Source organism: Spea bombifrons, chromosome 1 (assembly GCF_027358695.1).
Source record: "Spea bombifrons isolate aSpeBom1 chromosome 1, aSpeBom1.2.pri, whole genome shotgun sequence".
Lineage (NCBI taxonomy): Eukaryota > Metazoa > Chordata > Amphibia > Anura > Pelobatidae > Spea > Spea bombifrons.
The window spans coordinates 62424688-62439144 of NC_071087.1; the positions used below are offsets into that span (position 1 = coordinate 62424688).

At 40.0% G+C, this 14457-nt stretch overlaps 1 protein-coding gene across 1 annotated transcript in view; it reads left to right on the forward strand.

The window, feature by feature from the left end:
• Positions 1-4318: 4318 nt before the first annotated feature.
• AP3D1 (adaptor related protein complex 3 subunit delta 1) overlaps positions 4319-14457 on the forward strand; it is a 32617-nt gene continuing 22478 nt past the window's right edge. The window contains exons 1-7 of the mRNA XM_053462563.1: positions 4319-4486; positions 10321-10416; positions 11223-11303; positions 11410-11490; positions 13028-13135; positions 14008-14137; positions 14236-14375. Of these exons, the coding sequence (XP_053318538.1) occupies positions 4391-4486; positions 10321-10416; positions 11223-11303; positions 11410-11490; positions 13028-13135; positions 14008-14137; positions 14236-14375 (732 nt within the window). The 5' untranslated portion in view covers positions 4319-4390. The remainder of the gene's footprint in view (positions 4487-10320; positions 10417-11222; positions 11304-11409; positions 11491-13027; positions 13136-14007; positions 14138-14235; positions 14376-14457) is intronic.

Genomic DNA, 14457 nt, shown 5'->3' on the forward strand with positions numbered 1-14457 from the left:
CACTCATGGCACCTCCAGCACTGGGGGGTCCCTGGCCTCCTTAGTAGGGAGCCCTTTCTAGGATTGTGGGGTCCCAGGGGTTCAGGATCAGTCTTTTGCCCTTGCCCAAACTCTAGAGCCCTGCTCTCTCTCACATTTTTCCATACACCTCCAGCTGGAACTCTCTTACCCAAAGATGTCGCGGGTCTGACAGTCTTGGAAGGTGTTGGTGCCGCAGGGACCTCACGGAGGAAGTCCTCGGTTGCTATGAACCTTTCCACCATGTTGACAAGCTGCTCAGCAGTTCTGGGGTCTCCATGCCCAACCCACCGTTGTAGCTCCGCCGGGAGGGCGCGGAGGTAGTGGTCCACTACCACCTTTTCCACAATCTGGGCTGGTGTAGTGGATTCTGGTTCCAGCCACTTGCGTACAAGATGAATCAGATCATACATCTGGGACCTGGCAGGCTTGTCCATGGTGTATTTCCAACAGTGGACTCTCTTGGCCCGAACAGCGGGCGTAACACCCAGGCGAGCAAGGATCTCCATTTTTAGTTTTGTAAAGTCCCGGACATCCTGCTCCCCGAGGTCATAGTAGGCCTTTTGCGGTTCACCAGTCAGGAAGGGTGCAATCACTTCTGCCCACTCTGCAACTGGCAGTCTCTCTCTCTCCGCCACTCTCTCAAATACGGTGAGGTATGCCTCAACGTCGTCGTCGGGTGTCATTTTTTGTAAGCCCCGCTGAACGGCCCTCCTCACGTTAACAGTCTCAAGTGGGCTTGCCTCCACTTGTTGGGGCTGAGCCACAACAGTCTCTCTGAGCGCAGCAATCTGCTCCATTAACAGGCGATTCGTTTCCTGTTGTTGGGCCATAGTCTGCTGTTGCGCATGTTGCTGGGCGTGAAAAGCCTCTGCATGAAACTTCCGTTGCTGTTCCAAGGCCTGCTCATGTCTCAGGTTAGCCTGTATCAGCTGCTTTATCACTTCCTCCATTGTGCCGGATGGGCCTTACAGTGCTGCAGCCTTCACTCAGGACATATGCTTCCGGCCCTTTAAATGTCCACAAAATTCAGATGCTGTGTTTTGTCCTGCCGTTGCTCCTAGCACCACTGTGCCCGCATTCTCCACCAATTGTAGGGGACAGCTCACGCATGGGGCGGCAATGACAGTTTCACACAGGTTTCCAACGTAAAAGCGCGTTTATTTAGATGTTGTAGTCACAGAGCACCTTGTAAACAAAACAAACTATAAGCCTGTCCGGCTCTAACTAAACAGCAGGATACCTCTCTAGCAGCCTAAGGTCTGACGCAAAGCAAAGTAACCAGTTTTGTATGGGGTAAAGCTTCATACCTGGTGAGCTGCAGCGCTGGCTGTAGCTGCTCCTTCCCCCAGTTTCTCCTCTCACCTGCAAACTTAACAGCCCTCTCTTTTAAGGCTTCCTCCCCAGTAACGAGCTTAGGAAGCCTCACCTGAGAGCACCTGGGTTTGCTACCATGCCTGGCAGAGGTAACCAGGTGAGATATATATACCATCAACCACGCTCCCATACACTTTACCACAGTCTATTGAATGATTTATCCTAGCACATTTTCAACCTAGAGGAAAATATTTAGTATTGTTTTCAATTTTTTTTCAAAAAAATTATAGGTTTCTATCCATCATTTCCTGAGTCTATGTCTGTGCCTAGCCCTGTATTAAGCCTTAGGTTGGAGTCTAATTTTTAAGTAAAAATCAGACTCAACTTCAATCATCATTTCCTGGAAACTAAACTGATGTAAACATGAAGATTATATATATTGGTAATATTAGAGTGTAATTAGCCATACCACCCAACAGTTAGAATGGCCAGAGGGTTAAAGGAGCAGATCTTAAAAATGTAACTTTGTAGCCCACTAGTAAAAAAATTTGTTACAATATAAAGGATTTTAGAAGACAATGTACTTTTTTTGGTTTTTTTTTTACACTATTTCATTAATAAACATGTTTCTCCTCCTTTACACACATTATTGTGTTTCTTGAGCTGTGGAACTGTTATACACTCAACAAACAATCTGATCTTCTAGAATAGAGGGACCTCAGGGGAGGAAAGAGGTAGAAGGGAAGGACACCTGAGAGATACATTTCACTGATATAAAAGGATGCATTTCTCAAAAGATACATTTACCAAAGCTTTTAAAGTGACACTTCAAGCTTCCCAGGCCGGATCCTCGAGAATGCATAGTTAACCCCTTAACGTCCATTAAGTTAAAATGGTATTATTCCAAAAAGTCTGCAATAATGAGCTAATGAACCTTATTTTTGGACTAGCAATTTGATTTTATGTCATTTAAATTTGGTGTTACTGTGAAATAGACATCAAATGTTTTAGTTATTTATTGTAAAAACACATTTAACACATCTATTAAAACTAAAGCATATACAGTCATTAGCTGAATAGCAACAGTAACACCTTTGTCACCAACTTTCTGTGTGTCACGGATCCAGACGGGTATTGACAATGCCGGCAACTGTACTATTGTTCTTGTCTCATGTACAATGATCTATGATCACTTTCTTCGCTTAAACGGTAATGATGTAATGCCTCGATCCTCCCCGGGGCGCCAACATCGCGCCATACACCCGTTTTAAAAGAGTTTAGGAGGCGATCAACGATTGCCTCCTAAACGTCAACGGTGTTGCTGAAATGCCTCGAACACAAGGCATTCAACAACACCGAAGACTCATCCCAGGAGAGCGGTCACAACCACCACTGTGAGTGATTTTGCCACTTTTGGCGCGTCCTGTAAAAAAAATAAAATAAAAAAAAAACAGGAAAAGTTCGCCAGAGGGTCTCCAGACCATCTAGAGAACTCTGGCTCCACTTGCAGGTTGAATACATGCACTTCCCAAATGTAGCGTTTTACCTCCCAAACAACACGAAAAACCCATGCATGGGTGGTATCACTGTACTCGGGAGATGTTGCTGAACACATATTGGGGTGTTGTTTGACAGTGACATATACCTGGAGCTATAAATTTATACCTGAAGTACAATTTGTGTGAAAAAAAAATGCAAAAAAAAATTACTACCACAAACTTTGGCAAAGGCTGGTGGTAGAATCTCATGCATAGAAAGAGTTAAAATACCAGCATCTGAAATACCTTGAGGTGTCTAGTTTTAAAAAATATATGGTTCGAGGTGGTAAATTGCATTGGCCGGCTTCAAAGATACCCGAAATGGCACATGGGGCAGAATGACCAGCTTTGGGAAAAAAATGGTTTTGAAATGGCAAAACGCTACTTGTACTTATTGCCCAATAACTTGCAGAAAAAAGCAAAAAAACATAAAAACATTGGGTATTTCTAAATTCAGGACAAATAGCAGACTCTACTTAGCAGGTTTTTTCATTAGCTTTTTTGGCTGAGTAAAAGATTTTTCAGGAAAAAATGAGGACATTTTTTTTTCCAATTTTTTTATGGCAAATTAGATGTGTGGGTACCCTAAATAGGTGAGGAGAAAATTACATCTAAACACGAGCACTGCAAAGGTGTGAATACAGCCTCGGCTCCAAAGGGTACAAAAGGTAAAAAAACAACCTGGTCCTTAAGGGGTTACACATGTTGCACCCTTACCCCTGGAAAAAATGAATAAACCTGTATCAGAAGCTGCAGCGGAACACCACCACCCAGTCCGAATTGTCATTCCACTGACTGAAATCTTCGGTGGCGTGAAAATGCTTCCATTACAAGCAATGGGAGCACTTTCTGCATATAGGTAGGGACTGGTGGTACTGACCGGCAGTTATTTATCCCATGCGGCAGAAGCTCTGCAGGACCAAAAGCATCTCCTGCAAGCCAAAGCCCCTCCATGATGAGGAAATTGAAAGGGACCACTCAGCTGTCATACTGTATATAATGGCTGCAGTGTCCTTTTAATTAGGTTAATAATCGAAAAACGGCAGGTACCTTACCAGAACCAGACTCCTCTTTGTGTAATACCAAGGCGCCAAATTGGGACCCCCCCCACGTCATTGTTTGCGAACTCCAGAATTATTATTAGCCATATACGTTTTTGACTGGCCTTCTTAGAAAACATAAACAATGACACCACCCTTACTACAATCTTTATATTCAATTCAAAACTTAACAGCTCCGGATTGATTAACGTGGCCCATTTTCGCACCCAACCTGCTTCGAATGTTCTCCATCATCCACCGTCCGTTGTTTAATCTGCCTTCATGACGTCACGACATTCCCCAGGCTTTCAGAAGTCGGCGAATGTTAGACACGCCGCCCGTTCTAGAAGCTCCGCCCAATCGCTGACAGTCACGTGGTTCTGGGGGCGTGGCGCACAGTCAGCTGAGTGGCGGCCATTTTGTGCGTCCGTGTCCGGTGACAGCAGCATCCGGCGGGGTTCGGCCCGTTAATCGGACATGGCTCTCCGCATTGTGAAGGGTAGCATTGATCGCATGTTCGATAAGAACCTGCAGGACTTGGTGCGGGGGATCAGAAATCACAAGGAGGATGAAGTGAGTGAAGGGAGAGTGGGTAGGGAATGATGGGCTTCGGTGGGGAAATGGGCAGATCTGAGTGCAGTTTGGGCTGATAGATCTGACAGGTGGGGTGTGAGGGTGTGCAGGTACCAGGTAATGCTGGGAGAGGACGGAGCGGCAGTCTGCACACCGCATCTGTCTGTAGGGGAAGTAAGGTGGAGGCGAAAAGGCATCAGATTAGATGGAAAGGCTGGTAGAGTGTGGGGATGTCTTACGTGCAGAACGAATTGTTTCTGGGGAGTATTAATACTGCGATCGGTCCTAAAAGTGTTACATACAGAAGGGTGGCTTGTAAGATGTGGCTGCAGTCTCTGTGTAGGATAGACTATAGGGGCTTGTTTCTGGTCTTAATGCAAGACACCCTATTGGAAGAATTGAATGAAGATCTGCAGGCAGGCCACACACACACAAACACACACACACACGCAGTTGGCCAGATATTATAATAATTCTGAAAATGCACATTGATATGGGACCATTAACACCCAGTTATTTACTTGATGCCACTAATTTGCAGGGAAGGCTACATATGGCACGCAATTAGTGCCTTTAGATGGCTACAGTAAGTCAGCAGTGCTTGGCTATTCACTCCATACGGTATATTCTGCTGAGTGTATATTTTATTCTGTTTTTTATTTGTCCGAAATTGGGCCTTTTGTACTTTTTTCCGGTTGAAATCCAAAAATGTAATGTTTTTACTTGCAGTACTCAAAGGAGTTGTACGACACCCGTAATTCCATTGGCATATCCCCAGTTACTACAATATCAATGTTTACCCTCCGATCATTACATCTTTTTTTCTTTTGCTGGACGTATTATTACATTCCGTATCCGGATAACCCATGTGTCATATAGTTCACACACTATCTCCTGTCTGATTTATGTTTCCAAACTAATATAGTGCAAATCATATGCAGAATAATCTTTCTTTCTACCTTTCTTCTAGTATAATCCGTTCTGTGCTCTTCACATTACACCTGCTCGATACTGTCATCATGCAATAATCCAAAATCTTGCATGTTTTAATTTGTTAGCCTGTAATTCTCGTTGAAACCTAAAGTAGGTCTTATAGCGTCATCCATTTCTTAACAAGTAAAAAAAAATTCCTGCTAAGTACTGCAAAAAAAAATAAAAAAATGTACCATCAATAAACGGAATTTGAGTTTAAAAAAAAAAAAATAAAATATATATATATATATATATATAATATAATATGTGTGAAATGTTCACACACACAATCAGCCTTTGTTTATACTGCTAGGTAGCTCATAAACACACCTGCCACCTAGACAATGTTTAAGCATCGCTAATCCATTTTATTAGAAATAATAATGGCCTGTGGATATTATGTCGCTGTTAATGTAATTGCTGGAGACGTATCATTAAAAATACTACGGCAGCGGGGTTCAGTTTCATTTAGTGGAAAAACCTGCGTAATTAAATGTATCCCGGTCCTGATCCTGCCTCCCTATTTCCTTACTTGTATTCTAATGCTATCAGAGCCAGCATCAGGCTTTCCAAAACCCCCATGGAGTAACAAACATGAGGACAAAGGTTTCATTCCTAAGACGTTTCCTTTCTTTCTCTTTTTTTTTTTTTTTTTTTAATTCGTTAAAAAAAAAAAAAAAAGACACACAAACAATATTTTCAAACATATATTTTTAGTCTGATACTAGTAGTAAAAGAATGAGAGATTATCGTAAATTTTGATATTTAGACCTTTAAAAAATCCACTTTTGAGAGCTGTGATTATTGAAACTGGTCATAAACTGCTTACTACAAATTTAGGTTTTATTTGGGTTTTTTGAGTTTAATATATATTTTGTTAGCAAATGGCACCCGTCATAAAAATACACACTATATTTTGTATCGTTTGCCTGCAGGCAACAGTTGGATACACCTCTTTAACAGTGTCCGGCTTCTAGTTGCAGCAGTCATTAGACTGGTTTCTTTGTAATCGTGCGCCATTTAAATGGCCCAGCCATGCAATAGTCTACTTATAGTGACAGCGGAAATTCTCTTTATAGTGATGGCTGACGTGGCTAAACCAACACAGTTGAAGAATGTATGTATTGTTTGAACAGCATTTGTACAATTTCAGGTTTTTATGGTATTGTCCGCTTTCTGACAGATTTAGACAGGTTCTCCGCTCCAAGAGTACTCTTGCTTAGTATGTCCTGGAAGCTCAGTGACAATTTCTTGGTGTACTTCTTCACAGAAAAACCCACCTTCCCAATCAACTCTCGTGTGCTGACAGTTTGGAAGTATGTGACTTGACAATACCAGAGTCAAGTGGTCCGCTAATGTAACTTCTGGCCCTTTTTTCTGTTTAATAAAAAAAAAAATAGTTTATTACCGTATATTTCTAAAATTAGGTGTTAGTGTGTGTGTCTGTGTGTACGCGACTAATTCCCAAACCCATATGTTCTTATAATAATTTGAATTATTACTCTTTTTTTTTTCTCTCACACCTACAGCTTACAATGAATCTGGTTTGTGATAAAGAGCCATATGCATAAAAAGATTTACCTTTTGGTTTGTCTAGCCTGCCACAGCTGACGGCTGCCACAGTCAGGTGGCGGCTGTCAGAACATACACATTTAGTTTCCATTTGGGTACAATGTCTGAAGGGGAAACAAGGCCTATGTCGCCCCTTTAAACAGTCATTAAGTTATATTTTCATGGAAATTAGGTGCTAATCTGTACATTCCTGCTTTTATCTATTTTTTAATTAAATGATTTCTGTCCTTAAGATAGAAATAAAGCCACCGGTAACTCTAAGAAGCATTTTAGAATAATGTTTATCTCCATGGACGGTGTGCTATTCAGAGTGACAGGGTCCACTATGCCCATAAGAAAGTACTTACGGAGTCATATAAATGAATTTTAGGTTTATTATGCTAATGGATATAGTCAGCTTTACAAATACAACAGTATAATACACCAAGTGATAAGTATAGTTGTGTGTTTCATAGAATAAGTTCAAAGGGTGTTCATACAATAGGAGCGAGTTCACGCTCTTTGAAATATGACTTTTTTATTTTAAACAGTCAGCGATGCGTATTTTTTCGCAACACCCGCAATTTAACATTTTTTTTCTGTATTCCAATTTCATCTTTTCTTCTAGTTCCTGTCTTTAAATGATTCCAATTCTCCGTGTCGCCAATCTATATAGCTCTGTATAGTCTAATAAATTTATAGTATTTTTTTTTTTCTACAAATATGGTTGTCTAGCACCACTGTTATTTTTCTACCCCATATAAACTATATAATCTTTAGTTTTTGCTGCCCTAATGAGAACTCAGGGATAGAATTATGTTTTGGCTGGGTTTAAGATGATTTTAATTAGACTAATTGAATTATTTTAATGGTCAGAACAGAGACGTTCAGCATACATAGCCCGGTTAACCCCCGGGTTACAATGTCCCTGCCGTGGGCGTTTAATGTTCAGTTCCTTAAGGTGAACCATCAGCCGTCGGTTTCACTAATGTAATTGTGGGAGATAACCGTGTTGTAGAAAGCTGTGTGTTCTGTTGACTTTTTCGCTGTATGTTGATGGCAGCGATGAGTGCATTTGTTGTAATTTTTTTTTTTTTATTTTGTTTAGTCCTTGGATCGTTGATAATAGTAATACATAATTGCTTTGCTGGCTACGACTCTAGTACCGGTTGCTGCCTGTGTATTTTTCTCTGCTTCTGAGCTGTCTACTGTTTAACAAAATTACTAGGTTTCTTCAGTGGTCACTCTTCCGTGCCCGCGGTCTCGAGTTTGAACCATGTAAAGTTTTCCAGAGATGTTTGGCCTCTCATTAAAAGGAAAGACCCTATCATTTGTTTCCTAATTATGGTGATTTGTGGTGAAAGAACACCATTTGGAAGAACCTAAAAGACTATTAAAGTCACATTTTCCATATTGTTATATTTAAGGCAGGTGAATGTAAGTTTCGATCATATCTCCCCCTCCTTTCTCTCTAAGGTGAAACCCCACCATCAAATTTCTTTTAAATTTCTTTTAATATATAATATAAATATATATAATATATATTTAATATAATATATAAAATATATAATTTTTTTTATGTCCAGGTCTCATGTATTGATCAATACATTAAACATTTTGCAAATATATGTTGGTTTAAACAATCTATTTAATAAGCTGATAAACTAATACATTAAATTATTGGTAAATCAAGTTAAGAATTTAAAAATATTACATGAAATAATTGGTGGTTAATCGATCATCAGATACAATTGATAATTGCATTAGTATATAATTAGTATAACATAAATGAAGCAATATGATTTTTTTGGGAATGCAGCTCGCTATACTGTGTATCCTTCATGCTTGCCTGCGTCACGTGATGCTGCGTGACCACGTATATTGCGCAACTGTTCTCCATCTCCCAGGGCCACTGCTTACTTACGATAATACCATGCACTGACATCCACACACATTCTGTACGGACCTAACACTAACGCCATACACTAACACATACTTACACATTCTAACACCATGTGGTGACACACACCGTATGCCAACATACACATATGCCAATGCCTTATGATAACACACACATCACCATCTACGCCAAGACAACACTTATCCACATACACACACTAGCACTATACATATATAAAACACACAGACTTTAACACTACTGAATTTGGAACCAGAATACGGTAGACACGCTGCATCACTATACATATACACATACAGACACTGACTCTGACACTACAGTGTATACACACATGCACTATTTTCCATCCTCTTTTCACCTCAAGCAGACCTGTAACACATGTCTTCTACCTTGTTGTCTCATAATGCACACTACCTGACCTCGCTGGGTGCCTTAGGGCTTTACTGGAGCCTATGGGGGTCGCTTAAAAAAAAATAACGAAAATAGAAAAGAAAAAACACGAGCTCCAGATAATTAAGTTAAGTTCCTACTTTAATCACTTGTCAGCTATGTTTATGAAAATGTATTTTGTGACGTGCCAATTTTTAAGTTAACCACCTGGTGATAATATTGTAACTAGAGTTTGTTATAATTGGCAGCAAATTGATATGGGGAGTGGATGTGGGCAAATACAAAAGGTTCAAATTCTGCAGACTAACCCCAACCCTCCATTTGGCAACATTATGAACATTTGAAGAGACCGCTCAGCTATCATATGCAGTAGTTCATATGATGGCTAGAGTCATTGATGACATAAGACCTTCTTCTAGCCCAAATGGTGACATTGCCAGTGTTTTGGCATTGGTAATGACTTTATCGATGTTTTTCCAGCAGTGAGGAACAAAAATCCTTCCTTCGCTGTGAGACCCCTGTCCCGATCTGGCACTCGGTTTTCTTCCTGAACAGATGAGAGTTGGTGTGAATATTTCATGACAGCTGAATGTTGCCAAGAGAACAAATGTCACCCAATCTCACACATGCAGATCAGATTCCTTCTTCTACTTATTCGCCTAGGTTAAAAATGAAGAACAAAAACTTTATATAAGTGTTTCAAGAAGTATTTCCTTTTGCTCTTGTACCTTCATTGTTTAATGACATTTAGTCTTGGGATGTGTTTATGTGCATGTACAGAATATTTGTCCCTTTTTTGTATTTTTGGTCCAAATGTTATTGTGCATTCATAATCTTATTCTGTGTAATAAGACTTTTGTTGGAGGAGGGTCAGGGAAGCAGGACATGTGATGATTCTAATTTATCTTTACTGGAATGTCAGTTTAAGCAATGGTCTTTTGTCTTTGGTCAGTGAAAGAATGTATATATTTATCAATGATTCCGTTTTTTTTTATTCTGTCAGGCAAAATATATATCGCATTGTATCGATGAAATCAAACAGGAGCTTAAGCAGGACAACATCGCCGTGAAAGCCAATGCCGTCTGCAAGCTTACATATGTGAGTATTTCTTATTTGTATTCATTTTCTCGTCAGGATCGTCGTCGTTACTGTGACGTATTGGCAGGAAAGGTTTATATAGGTTTGCTAATCTGTTTCTTTCATGTTCTGTTGCCATGTATCGAATATCAATGAAACATTTGAATCGTTTTATAAAAAAAAATATTCAACTTTTAGAGCACAGTAGGCTTTATTCACTAAACCATGAGCAGGTAGCAGTAAGGTGAAGCGTATTGTTGATCAACTACACTGAGCTTCCCCTGCACGATGAGCTGTTGGCCCTGCATCATGTATTGTTATAGGAGTGAGATGAAATTCGAGAAAAAAATGTCTACACTTAAGTTTCGGTGCCAAAAGTGGGTAAGAAGAAATGTTATTTATGAGCGTAACACTTGTTCTTATTTGGGTGTCTCCAAAATCCTGTTCTGTTTCTCTGTTGGAGTCATGTAATGGAGAACTAAAACTTTAGAGTTACCTACCCCTTAATTTTTATATATATATATATATATATATATATATATATATATATATATATATATATATATATATATATATATATATATATATATATATATATAATAAAAAAATGTGTGTGTAAAAAGCTTACAATATTTATTAAGATTAAACAGCCGCCTTTCCGTCTGTATTTTTCTCCCCTTTGTATGTCTCTGTCCTCAGCCTTGTTCCCGTCTTTTGAAAAGTGTAAATTGCTTTTGCAGGAAATATAATCACGAGAAGAGTTGGGAGGTGCAAATCAGTTGCTTGCTAATTTGTATGCCTCTGGGGAATATTTTGTGTTTTAACAGTTACAAATGCTGGGCTATGACATCAGCTGGGCTGCCTTCAATATCATCGAAGTGATGAGTGCATCGAAGTTTACATTTAAGGTAAGTAACCAATAGATTTTTTCATATATTTGTCCATGTGACACTGCCTTATTACTATATAGTAAGGGTTCTATGGTCCTGACTGTATATATTCCTGTTTTGACAGAGGATCGGATACCTTGCTGCCTCACAGTGCTTTCACGAGGGGACAGATGTGATCATGCTGACCACAAACCAGATTAGGAAGGTGATTGCTCCAGCTAACACATACACAGTTTGTCTGGGCTAAATAAATGACTACCGTATATTCCGGCGTATAAGACGACTGGGCGTATAAGACGACCCCCAACTTTTACAGTCCAAATATAGAGTTTGGACTATACTCACCGTATAAGACTACCCCTCTACCCAGCGTACAACAAACAGGCCAATCACGGCAAGCGGTGATTTGCTGGTTGATTTGCTGACATATACATACATGCACTGCCCTTACACACACACACACACATATATATAATATATATATCTATATATATATATATATCTACACATATGCCTGTCCATACATACACATTTATACACTGCCCTCACCACACACCCCTGCCTTTACACACACATGTATATGTATATGTATATGTATATATATATATACACACACACACACACGTATGTATATATTTATATATACACACACACACGTGTGTGTGTGTGTGTGTGTGTGTGTGTGTATATATATATATATATATATATATATATATATATATATATATATATATATACACACCAGTGTGTGTGTGTGTGTATGTATATATGTATATATATATATATATATATATATATATATATATATATATATATATATATATATATATATATATATATATATATATATATATATATATATTTCTCCCCCCTTTGTCCCTTTCTCCCCATCTCTTACCTTATCTTCTTTCTTCCATCCAGTTGTGGGAGCCCGATGTCTGGCACTTCAGACCTCGGCTTCCCTGCTCTCTAATCACTACGCGCCGGCTATTGATGCCGGGCGCCGGGACATGACGTCATCCCTGCGCTCGACATCAATAGCCGGCGCCTAGTGATTAGAGAGCAGGGAAGCCGAGGTCTCAAGTGCCAGACCTCGGGCTTCCCTGCTCCCTCATCACTACGCGCCGGCAATTGATGCCGGGCGCCGGGACATGACGGCATCCCTGCGCTCGGGATCAATAGCCGGCGCGTAGTGATTAGAGAGATTGGTGGCTTCGTGGGAACCTCCGGCTTGGTAAGTACCCGGCGTATAAGACGACCCCCCACTTTTAAGAAGATTTTTGGGGGTTAAAAAGTCGTCTTATACGCCGGAATATACGGTAATTCATTGGTGTTTCCTACTGGCAAATAGCAGTTTTCCTTCTGACCTGGGCTGGACTGGCACCGTGTGCAGTGTTCTACCACACAGAGGCATCAGATGTAGCATTGTCAGTCTGACCTACTCAGTTCTCACTAGTGCTCCAAGTTGAATGGCCATAACATAGAACCTCTCTGTCCAAGTTGAGAATACTGACTTACACAGAGGCAGGTCCTTGTCTACAAAACAAGGGGCCAAATTGCCCTTGTGGGTGATCATGATCACTGTGTGCTGCTCAAGGTACCACTTAGAAGTGACATCTCTGATTGCCACAACTGGCATGTAGTAGATTGTGCCTGGCGCCACCTGGCTTTGATGTGGAGCGGACGATATGATGCTGTTAAATGGTTCTGTGTCTGTGCTAAACTTCATCCTTTCGTTCCAGGATCTGAGCAGCCCAAATCAGTATGATACGGGAGTTGCCCTTACTGGTTTGTCATGCTTTGTCACTCCTGATCTGGCCAGGGATTTGGCTAACGACATCATGACGTTGGTAAGTGTAAAGATATTCAAACAAATATGACTGTTAAAACTATATACTGAATCACTGCAAGCGGCTCTCAAACTGTTCTGAAACTAAAACCCCTATAACTCTTAGAAATCACCCTAAAAAATGTGTGATTAGCTAAATATCGCAACTAAGGAACACTGGTTGTTCCAGAAGAGTTGCCTGAGGGCTAGCTACCTTGCTTCCTTGCGCCTAGGGGAGGTAGGTAGGGGAGCCCCCAACTGCAGCATGGCTGTCCCCCGCCTCCCCTATCTTATTATCTGGCTACTAAAATTTAGCTAGTAAGTTTTTGGATTTCTTCGGTATCTTCCATAATAAATACGCTGAAACAATAAATTGCATCTTTCACATGCTGTTTTATGGTAATTTCATATAATAGTCGTTTGACATTTTCAAAATTTGTCAGAATGTATAGGAAACCATTGAGGGTTTTTTTTGTTTTAGTTCAGTTTAGTGTTTTGATATTTCTTTATGAAGTAACTTATTAAGTGCAGTATTGTTTGCTGCTTAATTCCAGGTACAGTGCATATCTAAAAGGGGGCTGTAGCATCATTATAGCTAAAGTGGTTTATAAGTGTTTAGCTGACATTTTTTACATGGATTTTTATTTTTATGCACATTAATTTTTACTAAAGCAATTAAAACAAATAAGTTCTAGCTCAAAGACATCATAAAACGTGGGTTATACATCAGAATTGTATAGCACCTACAACCTTTCAAGGAGAGTGTAATTGGTGTGGACCCAGTTCTTTACAGAGGCTAGATTACTTATCAAACCCTTTATATCTACCAAGCCTTGACCAATATTAGTAAATTTTGGATATCTCTCTACCTAGCTACTGTTTTGTGCCTTTCAGATGTCCCACACTAAGCCTTATATAAGGAAGAAATCAGTTCTGATAATGTACAAAGTGTTTCTGAAGTACCCAGAGTCCCTACGTCCCGCTTTCCCTCGCCTTAAGGAGAAGCTAGAAGACCCTGACCCAGGTGGGCATCACAAGTCTCATCCAGAACCCCGTAACCTTTTAGTCATTTCTGTTTAACAAAGGTTGAATTCTGTAAAATGTTTCACTCCTGTCTTCTAGGTGTCCAGTCTGCTGCTGTTAATGTAATATGTGAACTTGCACGCCGAAACCCTAAAAACTACCTGTCCTTGGCGCCTCTGTTCTTTAAGTTGATGACTTCTTCTACCAACAACTGGGTTCTTATTAAAATAATAAAGCTGGTAAGCACAGTGGCATACTTGTCTTGTTCCTAATTAACAGTTTCACTGCAAGGTGTTATATTCACACATTGCATCAAAAGTG